The sequence below is a fragment of the Macrosteles quadrilineatus genome, unplaced genomic scaffold, assembly GCF_028750875.1.
Source record: "Macrosteles quadrilineatus isolate MER2022 unplaced genomic scaffold, UCM_ALF_1.0 Scaffold_2__2_contigs__length_208266976, whole genome shotgun sequence".
Classification (NCBI taxonomy): Eukaryota; Metazoa; Arthropoda; class Insecta; order Hemiptera; family Cicadellidae; genus Macrosteles; species Macrosteles quadrilineatus.
The window spans coordinates 24568313-24596183 of record NW_026542595.1 but is presented as its reverse complement, the minus strand read 5'-3'; the positions used below and the strand labels follow the sequence as shown (position 1 = coordinate 24596183).

General features: G+C 34.7%; 1 protein-coding gene across 1 annotated transcript in view; it reads left to right on the top strand.

Annotated features, from left to right (window-relative positions):
- The window catches only part of LOC128985602 (uncharacterized), a 109856-nt gene that overhangs the window by 64759 nt on the left and 17226 nt on the right, over positions 1–27871 (top strand). Inside the window, exons 8-9 of the mRNA XM_054405235.1 lie at positions 20119–20268; positions 21939–22171. Coding sequence (XP_054261210.1) covers positions 20119–20268; positions 21939–22171 — 383 coding nt within the window. The remainder of the gene's footprint in view (positions 1–20118; positions 20269–21938; positions 22172–27871) is intronic.

Below are 27871 nucleotides of genomic sequence, written 5' to 3'. Positions count from 1 at the left end.
AACATTTGTATATATATACACAATTGCTATTCACGTTAATTTCATTATTATTTTGTGTAATTAATAACTAAATGATAACTAAATCGGTCCTATATTGAACAATACATTGAAGCCTGTTTACAAACTGATAATAAGGATATCAAAACAAATGTATTTTGTTGGGTAAGTTTAACTTTGCTCAAACAACTACAAATTAGGCCTATGTATAAATGGCAATAAACCAATTACACATAACAATAATACATCATTTTGCATGGTAAATTACATGTTTTAACAATAATACTTTGAATATAAAACATTTGACAACAAAATGCTGTTCATAAATCTGTTCAAAAATACTTTTACTGTCCCAAAAAATGGCACAACATTTGTTAGCATCATCCTAAATCGACTTTCATGTAGGCTAACTTAAAAACAAAATATTGTTTTGTGTTTGTTTTACTTTAATCAAACAACTACAAATCAAGTGTAAATGGCAATAAATGAATTACACATTACAAAAACACAGGATTTGCACTCTAATTTATAAGATTTTGATATTAATAATATATTTATTTAATAAAATATCTATTTTATCCGTGTTACTATTGTTTCGTGTACTTAATGACTATCAACCACAATATCCAAACCAGAAAGTTGACTAAATCATCATTGTTGCGTAACTATATGAGCTTAATAATAAATAATAATAATAATAATAAATCTTTATTTCTCCACAAGTAATACAATAAAATTACAAAGATCTATAAAAAACAAATTATTTTACAATGTAATAAAAACTTATTGTTAATTAATTAAATAAAAACAGTTTGCTTCAACTTGCGAAGAAATATACACACCCAAAGAAGATTAAAACTTCTGTGTGTGGGCGGGAGTCTCAACTAATACTTAACAATAACAAAAAATTCTCTGAAAAGGGTAACAAAATGAATTATAAATTAAATTTACCTTTAGTCCAATAACTTTTGTAGAAAAGACAACAAAGAAAACAAAATTCACCAATATCTAGGAAGTAAAACGAAAAGTATGTAACTATAATAATGAGAACATTTTAAGAAATTGAAGGAAACAATGAAAACCCAGACTCTGAAATACAGATACTTACAAAGATAAAGCAAATACATTGAGCTAGACATTACTTACTAATATTATTAAGAATACAACTGTTCTATTTCATCATATGACTTGGTTAATAGCCACTTTTTCAAAGATTTCTTAAAAACACTAAATGACCTACTCTGCTTTACAGAAACAGGAATGACATTACAAATTTTAATTGATAAATAAATAAAACACTTCTTAAACAGGGTACAGTTTGGTTTGGGTAAACGTAGAATGTTATGTGCAGTTTGTCTAGTTGAATAATTGTGAATGTTATCAACTGTTGGTCCTGCATTACCACTTAATTTGAAAAATATAGTCAATACTTTAAAAATATATAAATATCTGAAGGGAAGGATATTATGACTTACAAATAAAGGTAGAGAATGAGAATAAAAATTTACATTACATATTAATCTGACAAATTTCTTCTGTAAAGTTATTAAAGATTTTAAATTCGACACATAGGCACCTCCATACAAAGAAATTCCATATTCAAGCTTAGAATTGATTAAAGAGTGGTAAACCTGTTTTAAGATGGGAAGAGGACAGCAATATTTGAGGTGGAAAAAAGATCTAAGTGACTAACGTAATGAATTCTTTAAATTATTTACATGCATCTTCCATGATAGATTTTCATCCAAAAGTACACCTAGATATTTGGTAACATTACATTGTTTTATTGAATCACATAAGCAACTAGTTTTATTACAATCTGTTTTATGGAAAATTAAAGGTGCATTACAAACATTTGACTGGGATAAAGAAAAATTGATAAAGATTGTTTTAGGAACATTTAGACAAAGTTTGTTGCAACTGAACCAAAGTGATATTTTATGTAGATCATCCTGCATTATGTGATGAAGCTCATCTAAAGTGCTTGCACAGTATGACAATGCTGTATCATCAGCAAACGCTGTTAGGCGTCCATTCAAAAGACCATTGCACAAGTCGTTGACAAAAATAAAAAATAAAATAGGACCAAGGACTGATCCTTGGGGAACACCGAAGTTAATACTTTGGATACTACTTTTGCTCTTCTTAATTTTAACCAGCTGCCTCCTCCCAGAAAGATATGACCCAAACCATGAAAGTGGTACACCTCTTATCCCTGCTGATTCTAGTTTGTTCAAGAGCAAAACATGATCGATAGTATCAAATGCCTTACTAATATCTAAGAACAAACCAGCTGTTTTATTATGAGTTGTGCTATTTAAGTTTCCGTAAATATTTGTCAAAAAGTGTTGAAGTGCTAACTCTGTACTAAGGCCTTCTCTAAATCCAAACTGATTTGGTGAAAAAAAATTATTGTTATCTAAAAATCCAGTGAGTCTATTTTTAACTAATTTTTCTAGTAATTTTGAATGCACAGGAAGCAGTGATATTGGGCGGTAGTTCTCTTCGTTACACTTATCTCCTTTCTTAAATATGGGAACTACTGTGGCAATTTTTAAGATGTCAGGGAAACAACCGCTAGCAATACTTAAATTGAACAATTCAGTTAAAACTGGAGTGATCTCGTCACATATATTTCGAATAATAGCTGCAGAAAGGAACTCATCACCAGTACTTTTGTGAGGGGAAAGAGTACTAATTAATTTTGCAACTTCATGCTCAGTGATGGGACTAAAAAAAATAGAATTTAAGCTATTCACTGTCTTAAAAAATTGGGAATAGACTAACTGACACTGAGGAGAGGGATCTTGACATGAGGCAGCAACTGTTTCAGGAACTTGAATGAAATATTCATTAAAAATATTGGCTACATCTCTATCACTACTAATAAGAGAACCCTCTTTCTTAAGCAATATATCAGAATGCTTTGAACCTTGACCTTTTATAATACTGTTTATTACTCGCCATTGCTTCCTACTATCCTTAAAATTGTCATGAAACAATTTACTGTAATATGTAAACTTAGCAACCTTAATCCAATCTCTTATTTTGTTCTGATAACTAACAAATTTATCTCTATTTTTTTGGGATGGATTTCTTTTGTGTAACTTGTATAATTTATCTCTAACAGTAAAAGCCTTGAGCAAACCAGCATTCATCCAAGGTTTAAGCATTTTTTTATTTTTTAAATGCTTAATTCGAGAAATTGTACAGCTATCAATCAAAGTTAAAAGTTTGGCATAAAACATATCATAAGCATAATTAACATCTAATGTTTCAAACACATCATTCCAAGTAGTTTTAACAATTTTAGTTTTTAATTCATTATAGTCTACATAGAAGCTTGAAATATTATTCACATATTTAATACATAAATCATAATTAACAAGACAAGCTATTGTGCGATGATCAGTTATGTTTGATTCTATTACAGATATTTTTGTTGCATTGTATAATCTGGACCTAAATAATATGTGATCTATAAGTGAAGAAGAATTACCTTGAACACGCGTGTCAATATCAATTAATTGTTCAAAACCAAGGTTTGAAACACTGTCTAGATAAAAATCGGTTTCAAAATTATCCAGCTTGACATTTATATTAAAATCTCCCAAGCATATAATATCATGGCATTTTATACTAGATAACGTTTGAGATAGCTCCTGAATAACATCCCTTGAGTTAGATGAATGCCAACGGTATAAGCCTAGAATATAAAAATTAACTCTTGGTAAACTACAAGAAATTAGTACAGTGTCACAACCTTCAATAAAACATTCACAAAAGACTGAGGAGATAGATTGATGAATATAAACGATAACACCACTGCTACGCAAATTAGAATTTCAAGAAGAATAAACATTAAAATCATTAATACAGATAGTGTCACGGTGCGTGGCGCCTCGCTGGAGCATGCGCACTGAGACCTTTCCCCCACTACGCCTCGATGTACGGTACAGTCACGTTCAAATACTGAAGTTGTGAACTAGCATCAGCTGTCAAATTAGTTTGCTTTATGTTTACGTTTTTTTTTATTTTTCTGTCTCTCTCGCAGTGCCTCCCCTACACGCCAAGCACGGTGAAACGGTCTGTACTATAAAGTGCAGTCTCCTCCTTATTTACCATCCATGCTTCTGTAAGGACTATAACATGGGGCTTATTTTTTAGACAATTAATATATGAGATAAATTTATCAAAGTTTCTATTTACACTCCTGATATTTTGATGCAAAAAGAGAATTCCCTTTTCATTGTCCAACAACTTATTAAATTCATCTAAACCACTTATAAGTGATGCAGAGTTCATTAAAATGTTACAAATATTTTAATTTATTATCTTTAAAAGGTTATAAAAAATTATAAACTGTTAAATAAAATAAAAACTACAACACATAACTGTAATATGTTATAAATTTGAAATGTTTTGCTAATAAAGGGAATTTTAAAGTTTACTATTTAATTAATTTGTACAGTATCAGGATCATTACTATTTGTTCAGCAATTTTTTCAAAGCATCTAACACCTAGTTAAAATAATGTCCATGAAAAATACTGTAAGGAGGTTGGAGTATAAAAGTTGATAAATCCAGTAGCAGGATAAAGTGCCCTTTGTGACCCTGTAGATAAGCAGCTAAGTTAACTATCTGAAGTCCAGTTGTTATCAGTGTACTTAAAACCAGCATGTCTAGGATTTTCATTGTGTCCACACAATAATATTGAATAATTATCTTTAACTTGACTCTTAATGAATTTAGTCTGTCCATTTAAACTTGTACCAATCAACCTAGCTTTATTTAATTTTAGCCAAATCGTCAAAGTTGGTGATCTTAATTATGTCTTCGCTGTCCTTGCTTTTCCTCATAAATATTTTCGAGTTCATGATCCAAAGAGATTCAAATTTTTTCCCCTTTTTGATTAGACTAGCCTCATAAAATAGCTTTTTGAAGAAGGGAGTCAGGTGATCATTTACAAAAACATCATTTGCGGGAGAACTTTCAACTAGAACATCAGATTTAATTCTTTCTTTTTTAGCCTTTTTCAAAAAGTTGTCACGTTTTTGTCTGTTACTGAACTGTACGACAATCGGGCGAATCTTTTTATTTTTTTTTGCTACTCACAGGAACTCTGTGTGCAGCCTGAATATCTTGTTCCACGTTGATAGGCTCATTGATAGCAGTTGCAATTTTACTCACTACTTGTAGAACATTTTCATTTTCAATTTCAGGTACACCTTCTATTATAACATTAGAATTACGTCCATATTGAAGCAGTTCCTCAAGTTGATTTTTTAGTGAACCAACTTCTTTGTTCAGCTTCTGGTTCTCCTCAGCTACTTTTTTACTACTCTTTTCTAGATCTGAGACACGTTTTTCAGTATCATTTATTTTAACCAAAAAGTCGTCAATTTTATCAGAGCAAAATTTAACAGATCTTTCCAAATCAATGATTGAAACACCGATTTCCTTAAACTTACTTTCAATTGCATTTTGCACTATCTTTTCTATTTTCTTCTCAAGTTTTTCTAGAAAATTTTCTGTTAAATTACCTTGATTGTCCTGAAGCTCCGACACAGAAGAAACACTTGAAACACTCCCAGAGTCCTTTTTTAAATTTCTACATAAAACACAACAGTATGTTTCACGCCTTGAATTTCCCATTTGTCGCCATGATTTTTCGGCAACACCAGCACAACCATAATGTAATTTACAACTACTAATAGCACACTTAACGTAATCATTATCAGGAGGTAACTCCTGTCCACACGAAGAACATAAATTCATTTTTGAGGAAACAACAGAGGCAGATAAAACAAGGATAACTGATGTGCACTGCTTGACTGCTAGACTGAGACTGAAAACTTAGTTCTATATGTTTTAAAATATAACCATTAATGAACTTTCTATGATATCACAATTTCTCTAAAGCTTGGGCCCATATAGTATTAGTTCATAAAATAAACAACTACAATAATGGGGTTTTTTACATTATTTTGTTATATTTCAAATATAACACATGTACGAATGTAAATAAACTGCATGCTTTTGATTGGTTTTTTTTTCTGTATATTATTACAAATCGTGTTAGATGCCAATGAAACAATTACACATTAAGAAAACCCATTAACCACGGTAAATTGGATATTTTACAAGTATTTTTACAACATAAACACGTAAATAATTTGGAAAATAAACTACATGCTTGGTTTCCAACACTTGTTAATATTATAAAAATGTTGTTTTGTACCGTTCCTGACTCCAGTTACATGTATCAGTCTATGAATGTTGCTTAGTAGCAACTCGCAGTGACGCGCGGAACTAGGATGACTCATCGCTCTCCACTTATACGGGCAACGCCGATTTTCAGGTGGCTTCACTTCACTCGCCCGATGTCCTCTCTATTTATATTCTCTGCTCTCTGGAATAAGCGTACTACTAGTATATTTTAAAACACTATTGATAAGGCACAACGATATGTCTAAAGTTGATAACAGCTGATAGTTGTGTTTTTAATGATTTGAGTGGAGAATTGAGATACTAAGGAGGTACTAGCAGCTCGGCGGCAGAGTCACATTTGGCGCTGATGATACTACAAACATTTGAAAACTTGGAAAAATGTTATTTCAAATTTTTTTAATAACTTAAAAACTCGGACAACTGATATTTTAATATAATTTTGAATAATTTAGTAAACTCGGACAAATGAAAAGTTGGACAGTTGATTTAACCAAAATTAATTATCTATTCAAACAAACCTCGGACAACAGATTTTCTTAATATTTTGTAATTTTTAACAAACTCGGATAAATGAACCTCACCCAAAGGTTTCTATTTCGCGTCCTCTTCTCGTTGCAATGCACAAAATTCAAAATTCAAAAATTCAAAAGCTTTATTCACCATTCAATACAAAATGTACAATAGGCTTTGTCTCATACATTAAATAACTTGACTGCTAAAATAAATAAAATCATTCCAAATAATAAATTACAAAATGCAAACTCACTCAGCAAACCATGCATAAAAAAACAAATCAGCAAGCCAAGCAAAACAAAAATAGCAAACTTACATACCAGTTACAGGCAAAACCTTCCAGGTGAAATGGGCTTATCCCTTATAGCCTCAAACAAATCCTCAATTTTGTACAGAGGATTTAATACCAACCATTTTCTTATTACCATACAAAATTTAGAGGTACACAAGGACCGTACTTCAATCGGTAGGCTGTTAAAAAATGTTATGCCTGAAACAGGAAAACATTTCTGAGTCAAACTTAGCCTATGACGAGTCAAATGTATGCTATTGGAGCTTCTTGTGTCATGTGTGTGTACCTCCTTGTTTAAAACAAAGCTAGACTCCTCAGACTTGATGGCAATTAAACATTGATAAATATACACATTAATGACTGTCATAATCTGCAACTGTACAAACAATGGCTTACAGTGTGCATGATAGTGTACCCCACATATAACTCGCACTGCCTTTTTTTGCCATATCAGGATTCTCTGAACATGAGGGGAGTGACCCCAGAGCCTTGTCCCATACAAAATGTGGGACTGGAAAAAAGAGAAGAAAGCGAGTCTCACAAAATTAAGGGGAACTTCACACATGAGCCTCCTAAGCAAATGAGTGACTCTACTAAGTTTTACGCAAAGGGCATCGATGTGATCACTCCACCCAAGTTCAGAGTCCAAAGTGAAACCCAACAACTTTACTGTGTTAACCTCATGTACTTTCTTGCTTAGGCTAAACAATATTCCTTGTGTTTTTCCCTCATTAAGTGCTAGCTTATTACCAGAAAACCAATCTGAGGCTGCATTAAACAGCACATCAACATTATTACACGCAATATAAGGATCAGGATGGTTCATAAACAAAGTAGTGTCATCCGCATACAACAACATGTCATGAGAAACACAATGATACAGATCATTCATGGCAACAATGAAAAGGAAGGGCCCCAACACTGAGCCCTGCGGGACTCCACATCTGACCTCAATGGCACTCGAGTTGCTACCATTCCAACTTACAATCTGAGATCTATTGTCTAGATAAGACTGCACCACCTTGAGGGCACTCCCCCAATGCCATACTTCTTAAATTTCTCAATTAAGTTGCCATGAGGAACAGAGCCAAAAGACGGTTCTTATACGTCGACTCTTATGCATTTCGTAATACGCAAACTCCTCCTAGACGGCTGAATCAATCGTTTTCAAATTTTGCATGGTGATAAAGACTATATCGGTGAGTGCCAACATCTATATGGCGTAAAAAAAATCTCTCAGGAATCCGCCCCACTGGGTCTCAAAGTTTCAATGTAATCCTTATGGAAGCAGTATTTGACACATAAACAAAAACATATGATCAGCTGTTGACTTTTGAATGCAGTAGATAAAGAAATAGCTGATAGCATTAATCCACAGATATTAGAACAGAAACGGTATGGATCATCATAGAAATAATCAAATGACGTCACTAGCTTGAGGTCCGTGACGTAGGAAGTGGTGAAGGAAGTAGTAAAGGTGAGCAGTCTGGAGTGTGGAAACTGTTTATGACGATTAGATTTAGGTATCTGCAATTAGGTACTAGCTTGAGGTCCGTGACGTAGGAAGTGGTGAAGGAAGTAGTAAAGGTGAGCAGTCTGGAGTGTGGAAACTGTTTATGACGATTAGATTTCGGTATCTGAAATCCTAAAATGCTATTGGAAGGGAAGGAAACAGGTCCGCGACGTAGGAAGTGGTGAAGGAAGTAGTAAAGTCGAGCTGTTCGGTGTATGGGATCTGTTTATGACCATTAGATTAAGGTATTTGCATTCCTAAAATGCTATGGGAAGGGAGGAAAACAGGCCGCGACGTAGGAAGTGGTGAAGGAAGTAGTCAAGGCGAGCTGTCCGGAGTGTGGAAACTGTTTATGACGATTGAATAAGGTATGTACAAAATCTAAAATGCTATGAGAAGGGAGGAAAACAGGTCCGTGATGTAGGAAGTGGTGAAGGAGGAAAGGGAGGAAAACAGGTCCGCGAAGTAGGACGTGGTGAAGGAAGTAGTCAAGGCGAGCTAATCGAAGTGTGGAAACTGTTTATGACGATTAGATTAAGGTATCTACAAACCTAAAATACTATGGGAAGGGAGGAAAACAGGTCCGTGACGTAGGAAGTGATGAAAGAAGTAGTAAAGGCGAGTTGTCCGGGGTATGGGATCTGTTAATGATCATTAGATTAAGGTATTTGCAATCCTATAATGCTATGGCAATGGAGGAAAACAGGTCCGTGACGTAGGAAGTGCTGAAGGAAGTAGTAAAGGCAAGCACTCCGGAATGTGGGAACTGTTTATGACGATTAGATTAAGGTATCTCCAATCTTAAAATGCTATAGAAAGGGAGGGAAACAGGTAAAGGCAAGCTGTTCGGAGTGTGGGAATTGTTTATGACGATTAGATTAAGTTATCTGCAATCCTAAAATGCTACGGAAAGGGAGGGAAACAGGTCCGTGACGTAGGATGTGATGAAGGAAGTAGCAATGGCGAGCTGTCCGGAGTGTGGAAACTGTTTATGACGATTAGATTAAGGTATCTACAATCTTAAAATTCTATGGAAAGAGAGGGAAACAGGTCCGCGACGTAAGAAGAGGTGAAGGAAGTAGTAAGGTGAGCAGTATGGAGTGTGGGAACTGGAAACCGTTTGTAGCAGTTAGATTAATGTACCTGCAATCCTAAAATGCTATGGGAAGGGAGGGAAACATGTCCGTGACGTAGGAAGTGGTGAAGAAAGTAATCAAGGCGAGCTGTCCGGAGTGCGGGAACTGTTTATGACGATTAGATTAAGTTATCTGCAATCCTAAAATGCTACGGAATGGAGGGAAACAGGTCCTTGACGTAGGAAGTGGAGAAGAAAGTAGTAAAGGCGAGCTGTCCGGGGTTGTGGGAACTGTTTATGACGATTAGAATAAGGTATCCACAATCTTAAAATTCTATGGAAAGAGAGGGAAACAGGTCCGCGACGTAAGAAGAGGTAAAGGAAGTAGTAAGGTGAGCGTGTGGAGTGTGGGAACTGGAAACCGTTTTTAGCAGTTTGATTAATGTACCTGCAATGCTAAAATGCTATGAGAAGGAATGGAAACATGTCCACGACATAGAAAATGGTGAAAGAAGTAGTAAAGGCTAGCAGTGCGGAGTGGGGGACCATTTGGGCAGTTAGATAAATTTAATGTATCTAATACTTAAATGTTATGAGAAGGGAAGGAAACAGGTCTATGACGTTGGAAATGGCGAAGGAAGTAGTAAGGCTTGCAGTGCAGAGTGTGGGAACTGTCTTTGACAATTACATTAATGTATCTGCAATCCTTAAAGGCTATTGGAAGAGGGGAAAACAGGTCCACGTGTAGGGGGTGGTGAAGGAAGTAGTAATGGTGAGCAGTGTTGAGTGTGGGAATGGATTAATTTATCCACAATTCTAAAATGCTATGGGAAGAGACTGTAGACTGTAGGTTAAAACTATTACGCAGCACGAATCGATACATATTTCGATACATGCAATAGTTTACCATAGACATTTACAAATAAGTTGAAAACAGCTGATTTTTACTCCATAGAGGCTAAAAACGATTTTTACTCCCTAAAGAGTAAAAATGCTACTTTTACTGCTACATACGATTGTTTTTACTGCAGTATTACAAAAACAATATAATATGAACCCTTGATGACTCCGCTCAATTTTGTGGATGCCTCTGCGAACGCCACCTAGTACAGCAGCAAACTCACCCTCGAAATCCTCACAAAAATTGCTTACATCCAAGCAGGTGAACTTCAGCCCGGATTTCACAAATAGAGCAACACCACCAGAAATAGAATTTGTCCTACAGTAATGGGAGGCAAGCTTGAGGTTCCCAATACAACTATAAAATTGAACTTCATCAGGTTGAAGCCAATGCTCTCATTACACAAAGCACATCCAGGTTATTATGTGCACACAGAAGTTCCAGTTCTAATATTTTATTTCTGATACACTGGATGTTTATACATAATTTGCCTCCAGGATTGATTTAATGACTTAAAATTAGGTTACTAACCTGTCGTCAATCAGTCTTATATATTGTCGTTGATGACTAGTTTCGGGGCTAAAACCCCATTTTCAAATCTTCTCTTTCAGTCGTCATATGTCAAACATATCTTCTTGCACAAGCCGTCGTCAAAGTTATTTCACACATAAACAATATTTTGTCCTTGGCCGGCCACATGCGAATGTACATGTCTTTGTATTGTATTATACACGTTTTCGTATGTGTTATGTTTATGTGTGAAATAACTTTGACGACGGCTTGTGCAAGAAGATATGTTTGACATATGACGACTGAAAGAGAAGATTTGAAAATGGGGTTTCAGCCCCGAAACTAGTCATCAACGACAATATATAGGACTGATTGACGACAGGTTAGTAACCTCATTTTAAGTCACTGGATGTTTATCGAGCAGAGATTTAAATTCACTACCGGTACCCTGGATTCATTTGAGGTCTCGGTAAAAAAGTCTTAGACTTAATAGGTCTAGAAGACTTTTCGACAAACTCCCTCACAAGGGTCCCAACAGGCCAAAAACCACAGTCAGCAATTTTAGAATAGTCTTCAGTCTTCACGCCTAACTTAAAGGACTTATAGGAATCATGTTTAGGCTTTAGTTCAACACAGTCAACGTCAATGTCGGTTAAACAGCTCTTTACATAATCCACGATGTCATCCTTATTAACTTCAACCGATAACCTCGAAACAAACAGCCAATTCTTCCGCTCAGCAGCAAGCACCTTGGACGTTATTGCTATGTCAGTCCTTGTACCAATTTTTGGTTCATTTAGCTTCCTTTTCTCAATACTATCACGACCTCGATTTCGCCGTTTTGGGACTCTTTTCCAATCCAAATTGTCTCTAATCCCGTCCTTATTCACTTGATGAATTGGTGGAAATTGCTCATCATAACATTCGTTGTCAATGTCAAATGGATTCGGTTCTACAAGTGCAATGGATTCAGATTCAGTCTGATCTAGACTCTTCTGACTCAGACTAATATCGTTATGGCGTCGGTCACTCCTACTGTCACCCTTCGGCACAAGTCCTGAATCCAATTCAGATTCAAAAGTCTCAGTCTGATTCGCTCCTGAGCCGGATCTGACCACTGCTGAAGTCAATAACGAGCTGGAGTTGCTACCCCCAATTATACTCTTGACTACCGTAGTCTCGGGTCCATCAACAAGATATTTACATAACCTCTTATTAGAGGCAGATAATACTTCAATCGAGCACGGGTACAACAGCTGGTTCAATAAAGTTTAAAAAACCATTCCAGCCGGGTCGTATGCGTAAAAAAGAGTATTTGCTCAAAAGGAAAAGGTAGAAGGAAAAGCAAATGCTTCAAGTAAAAGGTAGAAGTAAAAGCTTTTCCTTCACATAATATGCATAATAATTTGCCTTTACTAGCGAGTAAATCCTTCGAGTCACAAGTAAAAGAACAAGAGTAGCGGAATTTTATCCCCCTGGAGTTTAACCCCCTGGGCGAAACTGACGTCACAAACCAGGTAAAATTCTGGCCGCGAACTTTTGAGCTGCATAACATCAGTTCATAGATTAAAGGTGGAGTTAAACATATATTTTCACAGTTAGTTGTGAATTTAATCACAATACATCAAATTCTAAAACCTAGAGTGTACGGGCTGGAATTTTAACCCCAGAATTTAACCCCCTTTATGAGGTCAGCTCAAAATGTACGGCTCGGATTTTTACCCCAGGAATTTTACCCCCTAGCCAGATATAGAAATTAGTGAGATTGATTAATTTTCTTATTTCAGTTTAAGTAGTTAACAATTTACATTCATATTAACCAAGGGTTGGCCCAAACCCAAATCCCGAATATCAAAATTATTTAATAATAAAATGTCTACTAATAAATTAAAACCAAAAGAAGAAAATTAATCATTCTCAATAATTTGTATATATGGCCAAGGGGGTAAAAATCTGGGCCGTACATCTACATTTGCATAAACACTAGTTTGGACGATGTCGAAGTTGGACAACGTTAAACGTGTACTACGATAAAAACAGACACCGCCTCAATCAGACAACGATAAAAGCAGACAACGATGAACCTGGACACATTTTTAAGTTATCCAGGGGTGGCGTTGCACGACACGACGAAACTGGACACATTCAAATGTGTCCAAGTTTAACGTTGCATGCAAACGACGAACCTCGACAAGTTTTTAAGTTGTCCAGGGGTGGCGTTGCACGACACGACGAAACTGGACACATTCAAAAGTGGCCAAGTGTAACGTTGCACGCAAACGACGAACCTGGACACTCTTAGTTTTTGAACAGACTGTACACCAGGCTCATCAAATTCTCAGTCTCGCTTGGTTGTTAAACTCCGAATGAGCTTCCTAAAACAGAAATGCCGTGAATACGCCTTATTGTTACAAGGCTTCTTTCCAACACACTGTTACTAATACACTTTGTTGTAGTGACTCATAGTCCGCAAAACACATTGCACATTATAAATTCGTAAATTTAATTGCATGTTTATTTGGTCGTTATAAATGTTTGCTGGATATTAATACAAAATTAAAGCCTATGGGGCCAGTATACACCGTGTCCCAAATGAATGGATCAAAAATCTACAGCTTAATTCATTTGGGTGGTTACGTGTTGCTAAGGATCTTAGAAAAGTTAATTAAGGCTAATTTTTAAGCTTTCATAATTAAGTGATTTTTAGTGCCCTTCAATAATAATTAGCTGACCATTGTTTTTGGCATGTTTTAATGTTCAAAACATACATTTGTAAATGGATCCTGCTCGACTAAACCTGTTTCACAATGTGCTGTCTAGCATACCCCAGGGCTAGAGATCTACGATCACATAACGTACCTACATAGGTTGAAATAATAATACTGATTCGTTTGAGGATTATTTGAACCAAGCATAAAAAAAAGCGGTGATACACAATGACAACATATAATGTGTGTATTTGAGATCGTTCCGTTGGTGAATCTACTACGGATGATACTTTGCAAAACCGTTAGGAACTATTACTACCCCCGCCACAACGAACCTGCAGACTAAAAGCTACTTTACGTTTGTTTGACTGTGTTGTCAATAAAATATCTCCTTAAAAATGTAATATTTATTCTCTATTTCTATAAAATTAGTTTAACGAGTTTTTATGTATGCTGCTACAGGAAAGGCTGTAAGGTGTTTTTATAGTTAAATGTTGACAGTATGGTACAAATAAATACATTTTCCAAATTTGATCAACATTTGTTGATAAACAAAACAAGCAAACAACAACAGTTCACTTATTCTCCATAAGAGTACTCTCCTAGGGCTCTGCCCTGCCTGTCTTAAACGTTTCTACGTTATTCTTATGAATACGCTTAAATAACGTCACAGACTCGCGGGTAAAAATAACTCGTTAAGGGTCAAGGAATCCGAATCAGAGTCCATCACTAGTCAGTCTTAACAATGTAATATATTTTGATGATTCCTGGTCAATAAACAATAACCTGATAATCTAAATAAATTGAACCGATAATATTAGGATGAAATTATTATTTTGTATACAGGATTCATGTAAAACAGAGGTTACATTATAGTTCCCAGGGTGTCTACCAACCGGGAAATCCGGGAAAACCGGGAATTGTACTTAATTTTTTACTGGCCATGAAATGTACGGGAATTGTCCTTAAATGCCAGACTATGTCCTTAAATTTTTAATGGGCCATAATTTTATCGATTGCTAGTTGGTTAGGAGCACATAAAAGGTTTATCAGATGTTTGTTTACATTTTCATAATTTATTACTAGAGTAATTATGCAATAAAAACCCCATTAGCAGTCTCAAACCCATTAATATTTTATCACGACAATCAAGTACTTCCAAGAACTGTTTACTCAGTAGTAGCTTAGCTCATAAAAGTTGTATCACTTTTATTTCTTTACAACTTCTTTATTTATTACTAGAGTAATCATTATTAGATCCCAAACAATTTTATCATGGAAATAATGGTTTTATGATAGCTGTTAAATTTCACTTCTTACTTGTACTTTCGACTTGAACATTCAATTTGCCGCTGGCCATTGCCTAGTGCCATAAAACTGTTTATGGTTTCATATAAAACATGTAACTAATCTACAGTCTTATTTTGTTAAGTTAAGTTAACCCCTTTTTATGGATATTTTATCTTTCAATTGACAAAACCACAAGCATTGTTGTTTGCATTAATTTTTCATCACTACATAGGCCTACTTGGTTTCAAATTATGTCATTGCATTTTCTGTATCTTTGTACATTGTTGGCGTTCAGGTTTCAATTTTTTTTATTTCCCATATTTATTTATTGCGTTGTATGCTTTAAGCAATCTAAATCTTATGAACTAGAATGATGATATTGTTGTGACTTTGCTGATATTATAACCTCATTGTTTGTTACTCAGTTTATATAGGCCCTCCTAAATAATTAGGCCTAGGCCTGGGTATTTTGATTCTTTGAAAGAGCTGTAAAATATACTAAGAAAATGTAATTGAGCCTAAGATAAACTAATGATTGCTATGTGTCGATATTAACTTTGCTGATGAAAAGACAATAATCTTACTCTTTGCTTACCATACCGATTTTGTACCTAGAACCGAGTTACCTACAATATATTCATTATGCATTACACATTTTTTTTTCAAAAATAGTCGAGAACCTAACGTTGTGCCAGGGCGAATAATGCCAAATTAATCCGCCTGGATCGGATAAGCTATGTTATGATGTTTCCGTGACCGATGGAGATATTTAGGATTTTGTCGCTATTGCAGGAGACAATGATTGCGTTTTTCTGTTACACTATAAAAGCTGTACCTAAAGTATATGTTTGTTTACTTTCAATAAGTTTCTATTTTGAAATTTAATTTTTGTCTATTATTATTTACTTTTTTCTCTGGAACAACTACAATGAAGAACAAGATTAATACAGTTTGACAAATCAGGAATATTATTCTGTAATCACACCGACAAAAGTCCTTAAATGTACGGGAATTGTCCATGAATTTTTTATCCAGAATGTAGTAGACACCCTGGTTCCATTCTAATAACTGAGCGGAGCGAAGCAAAGTTCTTTGGGATAGGTTTCAATGCAAAACTTTGTACAGTAACACTATCACACTCAATAACGACTAAACATATTTTTGCCAAACATACCAAGCTTTTCCGACAAATGTTTGGAAAGTTTTGAACGAAACAATCTCAATTTCTAATAATGCCTATAAAATGTAAAAGTAACTCAAAGTATTTCAATTGTAACATTTACCTTGTGTGTTGCCATGATGGTTACAAAATGACGTAAAAGTAAATAAAACTATTAATCATACCATACCTTTTATAATCGAGCCAATATACTATATAAACATAGTAGAGAGGACAGACATTCGTATGATGATCACTGATCAAATAATACTGACAAATCTATATTAATAAAATTATAGTTTTCACTGAATTATATATTTTTATGGTTATTTTTACGTGTTATACATTAAAGAAGCCGAAACAAGTCTTATCTCAATTTGGCTGTTTGTCACGGCCCAGAAGGCATTTTACGCGGCCATCTCCGGAAAAACGAGAGTACATATCAAGATTCAAATCATTTTAATGTATTCACAGGATTGGCGTGAGTGTCTTTAGCTATTAAAATATGGTATCACTACTTTGTAAATATAATGGCCGATGTTAAAAAAAATCAAATTTTGTGCGTTTCTCCCCAGTTCCCCAAGTTTTCCCTAATGTTTATCACATACGTCATCCATGAAATAACGAACAGCTGTTAGTTTGAATCAAGGGTATTTTTTCTAGCTGTCACTGATAGGTTTACATTATGTTGTTTACAAATACCGCAACAATTTCTGATCACGTTAAAAAAAAAAAGTAAAGAAAATCCAAACCAAGTAAGATTAAAAACATTTGTCCTTACATAACGGATTTAATTAATCGCAAGTACAATAATGTGTAACCGCAAATGAAATTCAAATTAAATAACTTGGCATCATCCAGGTCAGGAACCGGAGATTACGCGTTATCGTTTACTTAGCATAAACTAACATTTTGGAATCCAGACAGAAAAAGCAAAACCTAAACAGTTAAGACATCAATTAAATTGAATACGCCTGTAATAAATAAGGTGCAACACCAACGATAACTAATTCGTAAATTACAGTCATGTGTTGGTACGTAAAAATGATTTTTGCTGCTACCAACGGTTCAAAGGAAAAGAACCAGTACCAAAAACCAACGTTTACAGTTAAGAACTATAGTACATCCGACCTTTTATATGCGTTAATCAAGGTTATTGATCTCGATCTCTTGGTTTTGGATTTTCTCGTAAAAAGTGATCGGCCTTATATAACAACTTTCTGTTATTTAATAGATTACGTATTCCCTAAACAATGATTGGTATATCTATTAGAATTAGAAGGAAATGTGACAAAAATCACACAACGTTGTGGTTTTGGACGTTTGTAATTTTATTTCTTAAGTAGGTAGGCCATGTATTCTAGGGACCGGTATCAAGGATCATCGTCGAAAAGGATGTTATAAATAATTGGGTAGGCGTACTTACCCAAGAGATGGGCTATGGGCCTATTGGCTGTATGGTCTAGCGATTGCATCTCACAGTGAGTAGAAACTATTGACTATATATAAGTCAATGGTAGGAACAGAAAGTGGCACATTGGAAAATCGAGTTTGGCATCATCCCTAAACCTCTGTTACAATCACCCACTGCAGTTGTGATTTTTTACTGTACACTTTACACAACAACCATTGAAGCGCCGTCAATGAGTGGAACCTTGTTTCTAAAGCTATTGGCGACGATCATTAATAACTTTAAGTTTCCCAGCCGTATACAACACTGATTCAATGTCGTCTTTCTGGTTATCAAAACTCAAGAACAATTTTATACACAAAGAATCTCTGGTTCATAATGCCTAGTTATTTAATTTAATTTACGGTTACACTATATTATTCCAATTGCCATTAACTATATCCTTTATGTAAGAAAAACGTTTTTAATCTCACTTGAATGGGATTTGCCTTCAAAACGTGATCGGAAATGGTTGCGGTATTTGTAAACAACATTTGTAAACATATCAGTGATAGCTATAAAAAATAATCTTGATCCGAACAGCTGTTCGTTATTTCATAGATGATTATGTGATAAAAATTGGACGAAAACTTGACAAAAATCGCACAAAACTGCATTTTTGAACGTCTGTAATTTTATTTACAAAGTAGTGAGGCCATATTTTAATGGCTAAAGACACTCTCGCCAATCCAGTGAATACATTAAAATGACTTGGATCTTGATAGGTACTCTCGTTTTCCTGGAGAAGATTGCGTAAAATGCCATCTTGAGTGTTACAGACTGACAGAAAGACAGACAGACAGAGATGTAGATGAGACTTGTTTCGGCTTCTTTAATGTATAAAGCGTAAAAATAACCTAAACATTTATGATTCTGAGCAATGTACGGACAAAACTCTAATTTTATTTATATAGATTTTAAAATTGATTTTTGATATCATGTCATGTTTTAAAATATAACGAAATCAGTGGAAAATCTTTTTATCACAGTAACTCTTTCAATCATTTCTTTGTTATTGAACTAGCCTATCTTATATCTATTTTACGGGTTGGTGTCTCCCTTTTTCACCATTTTTGCCTATATTTGATCATATTATACTAGACAGATTATCATAGGTTCATGAGATTATTGTCATACATGTTTTCAATCATTGGAAAAATCTTCGATTGTATAATACAATGCAAAATAATACAAGTGCAAAAGGGCACAGTGCCCATTTGAGCAGTGTCCATGTTTTGTTAAATTAATAGTAGTTTACAGTAACTGGATAAAACATTTTACAATAGTTATGTAGAAATATGTGCATGATTTAGAAAGTCATTAAGCTGGAAAACTGCAATATACTGCAGACTTTTCAGTGAGGTTACTTCGATGTATTCATTCAGCTAAAGTGAAAACATAATATAGATATGTATACAAATAATAACTTTAACTCTTAGAGAGCCTTTGAATGTTATGAGACTAACGAAAAGGGTTGTGGATGTTTACTAGCGCTACTCAGCAACAAAAACCATTTAATTTATCTCAAAAAAATATATTCTTAAAGTGCACTGAGCAGTAGCCTAAAAAAATCGATGCAACTTACCCATATAGTTACAAATGCTCAAACTCGCTGTGTGACATGTATAATTTAGCTTATATTTCTCCAACAGATAATTCGTCTGCAGAAGAATTTTATTGTTCTCTTACTTTACTTTTTTTGTAAGAGGACTACAACGAGGTTGATACACGTTTTCTTCCCTCACATTCAACATATCCGCCATGATCAAACACAATATGCATCAGATTTGAAGGATTTGCTTGCCAGTACGAGTAAAAGGTGGACTTTATGCATACTCATTTACTACTGTGATTTGAATCACTGTTGATTTACAGTAGACTCCCTCTTATCCGGACACGTCCTTTTAACCGGACATCGGTTTGACCAGACTACACTCGGTACAAGTGACATCTCTTTATCCGGATAATATTTATCAGCACATTGGTTTAACCGGACTAGATTGGTAGGAAATGGGCGGTACTGAAACGACTGTTCTCGTGGGAAAGATTTGAGACCAGTGATGGATTTGACCAGTCTAAATACAATGCTCTCCTAATTGTAACTCAAATACTGTATAGAGTATGCATTTAATCGGCCCGTTTTAACGAGATTTTTGGGATGTCGGTTTAACCGGAAAACGCGTCATCCGGACTGGCCTCGGTCCCGAGGAGTCCGGATAAGAGGGAGTCTACTGTACTTCTTACTCCAAGTAAAAGGTTTTGCTCTAGTTTTTATTCATATCTTGTGAAGGGTTTGCTCAAAATTTTACAAGTAAAAGGTTTTACTTCTTTTTATGCATACGGCCCTAATGCCACTAACCCCTTACCACAGACAGGTTTTTAATATAGGAATGGTTTGTGATAAACAAGTCAGGAAAATGTGTGAATGACCTTATTCCAGGTTTGGGCGGTTAGCGTTTATGTGAATTTATTTTTTCAGGATTTGTTACAAGTGCAAGAAAAGTTTTATCAAGACTGACGGCTGCAACAAGATGACATGTTCATGTGGAGCAAAGATGTGCTACATTTGTCGTCAGCCCATTCAAGACTATATGCACTTCAATGGTCCTGGTGGCGATCAAAATAAAAAGTTAGTGTATCCTAATAAATTACATTGTTACAGCATAATATTTAACGTTACTTTTTAACATAAAATTTTCTATTCAGATTAAGTGTATTATACTTAACTAGCTGTTGGGGCATGCTTTTGAAGTTTTTTTCAACAAAGAACTGGTTGAAGCTTCCCTTATAATAACAGCTATTAAAGATTAAATACATTGACCTATAATCACCTAAGCTAATAAAACATGTGACTACCAAAGTCAAGCTAATGGAGGACTTTTTCATTTGGAAGATTAACTGTCCTTCTACCAGGACCTTTATAATATCTTTCACCAAAATACTATTTCCGCTCCATCTCCCTTTGCTCATAACTAGGTGTGCGCTCATTCTTCCCATTCTATTTGAGTTTAATGATAATTAAATTTTCCAATCAAAAAAGATCAATACTTATACCATTTCAAATAATCGTCCTAAAAATAAAGAGTATATGATTGTGTTTAAAGTGTTATTGGACTATTTTTATTAATTTTCCGTAAGTAAAAGTCCTTAAATTCACAAAAAAATTAATATAAACATAGGTTTTGCAATCCCCTTAATCCCGGGATTAAAAGACACCAGTCCCGGGATTTCTAGGTGTCAAAAATCGGCCGAGATCCCGGGATTGAGACCCCTAATCTAGGCAAACTTAACTTATTCTTTGTGACTTTTTAGGCTTACCTTCGTCAGTAGTCCAAATTACGTCATAAACTTCATTTAATTAAAGCTTACATAGCCAGTCTACCTACAACCGCTGCTGTATAATGATAGCGCTATCATGTTGTTTCAAGAATGTATATGTTTCATGTGTAAAATTGTATGTTCTTGATGTGTAGCAAGCTCCGAAGATGTTGCTTTCCCACAAAACATGTAAGCCTTAATCAATTTAAATTTGATGTAATTTGGACTACTGACGGAGTAAGCCTAAAAAGTCTTTTTATCTTTGTTTGGGTGCAATATATAAAAATCTGAGTAAATGACAGCTTTTGGTTGACAAAGTTCTTTTAAACTTTTTGAGCTTTCAAAAGTCTGAGGGTATTTGGAAGCAATGGTTGGAAGTAAAGGTAAACGCTCAAAACAAATACCCTATGTTTTTTAGTGGACTATAGATACTACTATGAGTTGCTACTAAAGTCAATCCTTATATATAATACGTGAAGGCGATTTCTACGAAACACTACTCCTCCGTTAATAATTGACGGATTTTTACAAACGAGGTGTCAAAATTAAGTATTTTTTGTGTAGTCAAAATTGTCACAAATTCCTGTAATAAAAGTCTTCTGGCTTTGCCCCACAAGCCATCAAATTCAAATGTATTTCTTATGAGGAAAAGATTCTGTTTACTTAAACAGACGAATAATTTGTATTAATTACAGCTGTTCATAGTAAACACATGATACACACAAGAGAGTTCGTTTTCAGAGTTGGTTTGTTTTCAGTTTCGATAGATGGAGTGGAGTGAGCGTTCGTTATCAGAGTGAGTTTGTTTCGAGTTTCGATAACTGGAGTGGAGTGATTGATTACATTATCTTTGAGTTGTCTCTTTTAAGTCAACGGAAATTGTGACTGTTATTCGTAAAAAAAGCTTTTAATATTTTGCAATTGCTCGAATTCAAGCAACAGGTGCACTAGTATTTTATAAATCATGTTATAATGTTTCAGATGTCCACTTTACTCTACTGAGAAACTCCTTCATGTGGATGCTGTTACGGCGGTGGCCAAGAAAGCCTTGGAAGAAGTAACTTCTAAAAACCCTGAGTTGAAATTGAAATATGATCCATCTACACTGTTGCCCAGTGCTAAGTCAGCCAACACCTCTCTCCCTCCAGGAGTCAATGAGGAAGCAGACCGAATGTTAATGGTACTAAACAGACTGCAAGAAGCCATCACACATGGTGCGTTTATTAACATTTTTATTTAAACAGTTTCCTTTTTTACACCCACACTCTAGATTTAGGGTACCGGTACTTGAATTTAGTAAATCTGTTGTGTAATGTACTGATGCTGAATGTTTTAATGTTGCCATGTGATGTGCTGCTTGTCACTCAATGTATCTGAACTTATTGATTTTTAACTGCCTTGTTAGTTATGAGGAGTAGTGTACTGCTATTGTAATAAACGTTATAAGCAAACTGACACATACTTTCTCCCAATAGCTTGACATGGAATTGTCATGGGTAGAGAATAATAGAAAACAAGCAATTCACTGTTATCTACAACAACAAAGCTAAAGAAAAAAGAGTTAAAAGAATCAATTAACAGTGCTAAACAAACATTTTACCAAAATAAATTTAGAAAATCTAGGAAGAGAAGTGTTTGTAGATGGAATATAATAAAAATTGAGATATCACTATAAAATCAAAACAAAATGTCCCCTCAACATTATTTTATTTAAAAAATTATAACCTAATAACAGATCCTTTTGCTGTGAGTAAGCCCTCTTTCATACCAGCGCGGTGCGGGACCGTCCCGCACCGGACGAAGATTGAATTGAATTGAAAATAACTTTATTCATCAATCTATGGGAGCTTTCACACCAATGCGGGTTCACCCGAACAAACCCAAACCCCTGTCCGGGTTGAAAAATCACCTGCACAAACCTAAACTTCCAATACAGGACGGGACCGGATGGCTAGTTTTTAAGATCATGGGCTCATATGTACGCTTTCATACTTGCGCGGGACGGGCTGGTTCACCCCCACATAAAATTTAACACTGATAAACGCAGACTGTTAAAACTACTGATTCAATCAGTAGTTTTAACAGTCTGCGTTTATCAGTGTTTTAGTGTGGTTTATTTTGCAGTACCCTTGTTAACTCAATAGGGTTTGTTCTTTTCGATATGGAGGAAACAATTCATATCGACCACTTGATTAGTTTGGACAAGAATTATATTATGGTTTTGACAAGAATTATATTTTAGTTTGGACAAGAATTATATTTTAGTTTGGACAAGAATTATATTTTGGTTAGGACAAGAATTATATTTTGGTTTGGTCAAGAATTCTATTTTGATTTAGTCAAGAATTATATTTTGGTTTGGTCAAGAATTATATTTTAGTTTGGTCAAGAATTATATTTTAGTTTGGACAAGAATTATTTTTTGGTTTGGTTTGAAGGCAAGTGACGAGGAAGTGGTGATGGTGTGATATCCCCGCCCCAGCAAACCATCTTCCATTTGCATGGTTAAATTTGTACAACAAATCTTATTGGCCTTCTTTCACACCAGCTTATTTTAGACCGGCTTATTTGGGTCCGCGCGGGACCATCCTATATTGTTGTCCTTATTGTTAAATGACTTAATTAACAAGGGAGTATTGTGCTTAATTTTAGGTTGCATAACCACCTTTATTTTATTCATTTCAATTAAATACACCAAAAAATCACAAAGTTTCAGCCTGTAGACACCCGGACCTGGACAGCTGGTGTGAAAGGGCCTTCCGGGGTGTCCCGCATCAACGGCACAGGACGAACCCGCACCGCACTGGTGTGAAAGAAGGCTAATGTTTTCAAAAATGTCTTCATAACTGCTGTAAAAAGCTTATTTTGCTAAACATTGATTCAATATTGAATAACAAAATTCTCACCCAAAAAATTGTGACTTACCATGACAAATGTGTTAAAATTTGAAACAATAACAGAAGAGAATCTTTAAAAAGTTGTGCTTTCATTTGAAAATAAAATTTCTTCTGGGCATGATGAAATACCAATTCCTCTAATTAAAAAAATCACTACTTTTCATATCAAAACCATTAACACACTTAACAAACTCCTCTCTCATTTCAGGCAAATTTCCGTCCAAATTTAAGTTGGCTAAAGTTATTCGCATATTTTAAAAAAGGTAATCCTAAAGACAACCATGCTATTGCCCCATCTCAATTTTATCTGCCTTTTCCAAAATTCCATCATTAACGTATTGGCGGTCGTGTAGACATCATAATCGTATCCCACAATCACGATAAAATTTTGATCATTTCCCACGTCCATAAAGACATCCAATACGGCGGACATCTAGCATCACCTGTAAAGTGCTCCCATATTTACAGTGTAGTTTTAGTGGAAAAAAATAACAAAATTACTAATTAAACAGCAAAATCAAAACAACCATGTGTCCGTGAACACGATAACTGGAGTAAGTTTTGTCCGATTTTGACGAAATTGTGTTTAAAGGTGTAAGGCGGGATGGATTTGAATGAGTTCGCAAACCTGCATGATCGGACTATGGGAACGGGGTTTTACAGGGGGTTTTATGGGGAGAAAATAGTTTTTCCCTACAGTCACCCGACAAAGTTGGCTTCCTTGTACTGTTTATAGTACAGAAAGCTGCTAATTGCTGCATATTTATACTTTGTCGTACGGTTTATACTTTGGCGCACATCAGGATTCCAACAAAACAACACAAAACAGCGTGGTTCTATTATGCACGTAATCCATGTACGCTTGGAAATAGGTTGGCAACATTTAAAGATAACATTTTTTACGATCTTAATAAACAAGAAAATACCTTTAAAGCATTTTTTTAGGCACGGAAACCACTTCAAATTACAAAAACATACGGAACTATATTCTCAAGTCGCGGAGCACATTTCTTGCCGAGGAAAAAATAGCGGAGTGATACGGACGGGTACTACTTTCTCTAGGGCACCTATTTGTGTTGCCAGCTGAACCTTAAAACGTGATGTATAGTGTTTGAAAGACTAATTATTTATATGCTTTATAGTGACTTTAGGAAAAATATAATGTGTAACACGAGTGCAAAAGGCCTGCAATGTTACATGTCATATAGCCCATTCACTTCATTCATTCTTTAGTTATATAAATTTACTCCTTTGATTGTACTAAAATTCGCCATATAGCCTATTTAAATAAATTGTCAGAAAATTCATAGCAAATTTAAATTATATTATTCTTTAATCACCCCTCAGAAACCATCATCACATTTTAAAATATATTGTATATATTCAACAAATATTATTGTTAAATAAACCCTGTAACCTGTAATTAAGTCCATAGTTGCAATAACACTTTTATCCAAAATTATTAATATAGTACAAATTATTTCTAAAACCCCAACATTAAATTAATATCCAAAAGCCTGATTATTAGTGCATGTGCAAGTGATGAGAAAGAAGACAGCTGGCTTCAACAATGAACTGATCAACATCCTGTGTGAAATTAAAAATTTTCCTCCTTTTCTATTGGGACATGGCAGCATCAACACCTTAAATTCAGTGAGGGTATAATCAAGGCCGCACTAGATATACAGGCCGTGCTGCTACTTGTGTGACGTCACAACTGTAGGCGGTCCCGCGGCCGCTACACACATAGGCGCTTATACGTTTTTACAACTGCAGTTAGTTCCCACCGTGATTTGAACAATTAAATGAAGTCGTATTATAATATAATTTTGCAGTAATGTTTTATGTTAGTGTAGCGTAGTGACTAGCTAGTTTTTTATTCGTATAATAATGTTTGTGTATATTTAAAATAACAAAACATATTTACTAGTTAGGCTACTATTTGATGCAAAAGTTGTAATATCATTGTTTTCATTACTGTATATGCGTATTATTTAGTACACTGTTATAATAAAGTTACGTATAGATAATGGGGAATAAAAAAAAACAATTTCAGTCTCAACTTGTTTTTAATCTGTACAAGACAATCTTTTATCAACTCTTATTACAAAGCTTATCTAGCTTACGTTTTTTGGTACACTTCTTTCCTTCCTCGATTATTCGTTGTTTTTTCATTTTACTATAATTTTTCAGTAAAATATTACAGAATGTTAATAAACATTTTTTAAACAATGGGGTTATATCTTTACCACAAGAAATACATACCTCAACATTTGTGCTGTCGAGAACATGGTACATTACCGACATTAGTACCTTTCTCTGACATTTGCACTTCAAAAATGTACTTTCATATCTTTCACCAATAATAACTTTAAAAACCTTTAAACCAGTAATCAATGTATTTATGATGAGGTCAGAGGGATATTGTAAATTGCCCCTATCTATCACGGTAAAATAATAAGACATTGTATGTGAGTTGAGGATTGTTTGCTTATCGATTACAACAAATTTAGATTTACAACAGTTACATTGAACATTTTTTAATAATTTATGGCAAATGTACCCTCCTATGTAGGTAATACCGACAACATCATTTTCGGAAATATCAGCCCTTTCTAACTCATGAGAAATATCTTCAAATTCTGAAACATCAAAATAAAGGTTTGTTTCCCCTTCTGGTCCCTCAGTTTCTTCTACACTAAAATCCCTTATCTCTACTTCCCGATTTTTAGCAGAAAATACCTTTATAATGCTAAGAGTTTTAAGCTTCTTTTCTGATTCAAGTACTTGTGAAACAGATATATTGTAACTAGCACCACTCATTTGACGATACTGTCCAAACCTAGCCTCTAAATCGTCTGTTTGGAACTTTCCTAGCAAAACATACTTAAAGTGTAAAGCATTAAATAAACATTCTACAATTTCTAAAACTGTACTGACGGTATGTTTAAGTGCAAACTGTGTGTCAAGTGTGAGTTTTCCATTTCTTTTTTTATTATTTGCTAACTCTCCTTGGACCAAAATATTATTCCATTTCTCTAACCAGACTAAAAATGATCTTAGAAATAACATATTCTCATGATCTACAGTGTTTATTGCTTGGCAATCTCTATCATTAAACCTTGCTCCTTTGAAAGCATGATTTACATTAACTATTTTCCACCACCTAAGTACAATTTCTAAAAAGCTTATAGTACCATCCACATTGCTACTCTTGTGTTCTAGCTGATATTGCTTTAGAGCGGCTACATTTTTTTGATCAAACAATTTAGCACATAAATTTACATTTTGCCTCTCCAGAGAAGTAGGGAACAATACTTTCTTACTTAATGCTGGAGCTAGCTTGACTACACTATCCTGCTCCATATTTTGAAGCATTTTCAAATCAGAAACACTTGCAGTAAGTACTTTATCATGACTACTAAAATCTGGAAAATGGAAAGTTTGTTTGGAATCGGTCTGATTGAGCCAGTTGTTACGTATACATTTGAATAGGTGTACTGAATCAAACAGTACAAAAATATGCTGGGTATTATCATAAGGATTTACAAACTTAGAAGTTAAAGTTCCCCCGCATAAACTTGTAAACATTGACCTATTAATGCGGTTGTTATCAGATATAATACTAAACACTCTATAACCTACTTTAGACAACAATTCCAATACTTGTAAAGTAAGTTTGTGTAGTTGTTCGCCTGTTAAATCTTTACAAGGGAATAAACCTACCACTTCTTTATTGTTTGATAATAACGATGATACCATAAACGTTTGAATAGTTGTGGCCAAATTCGACGAGTTTTCACTTGACTGCACAGCTATACCTTCAAGCTTGCCACCTTTATACGTCACTTCCGGTCTTACATAAATCTCGTCTAGAAGCAAGTTACAATGCTTTTCGTGTTCACTTGTAACCTCCCAAAGGGAGTCACATGAATTGCCAAGTCAGTCGGTTTGGGTCGAGGGTGTTGCCTAATTGTATTTTCAGTCTTGTATTCAGTTCACCTTGTAGTCACAGGG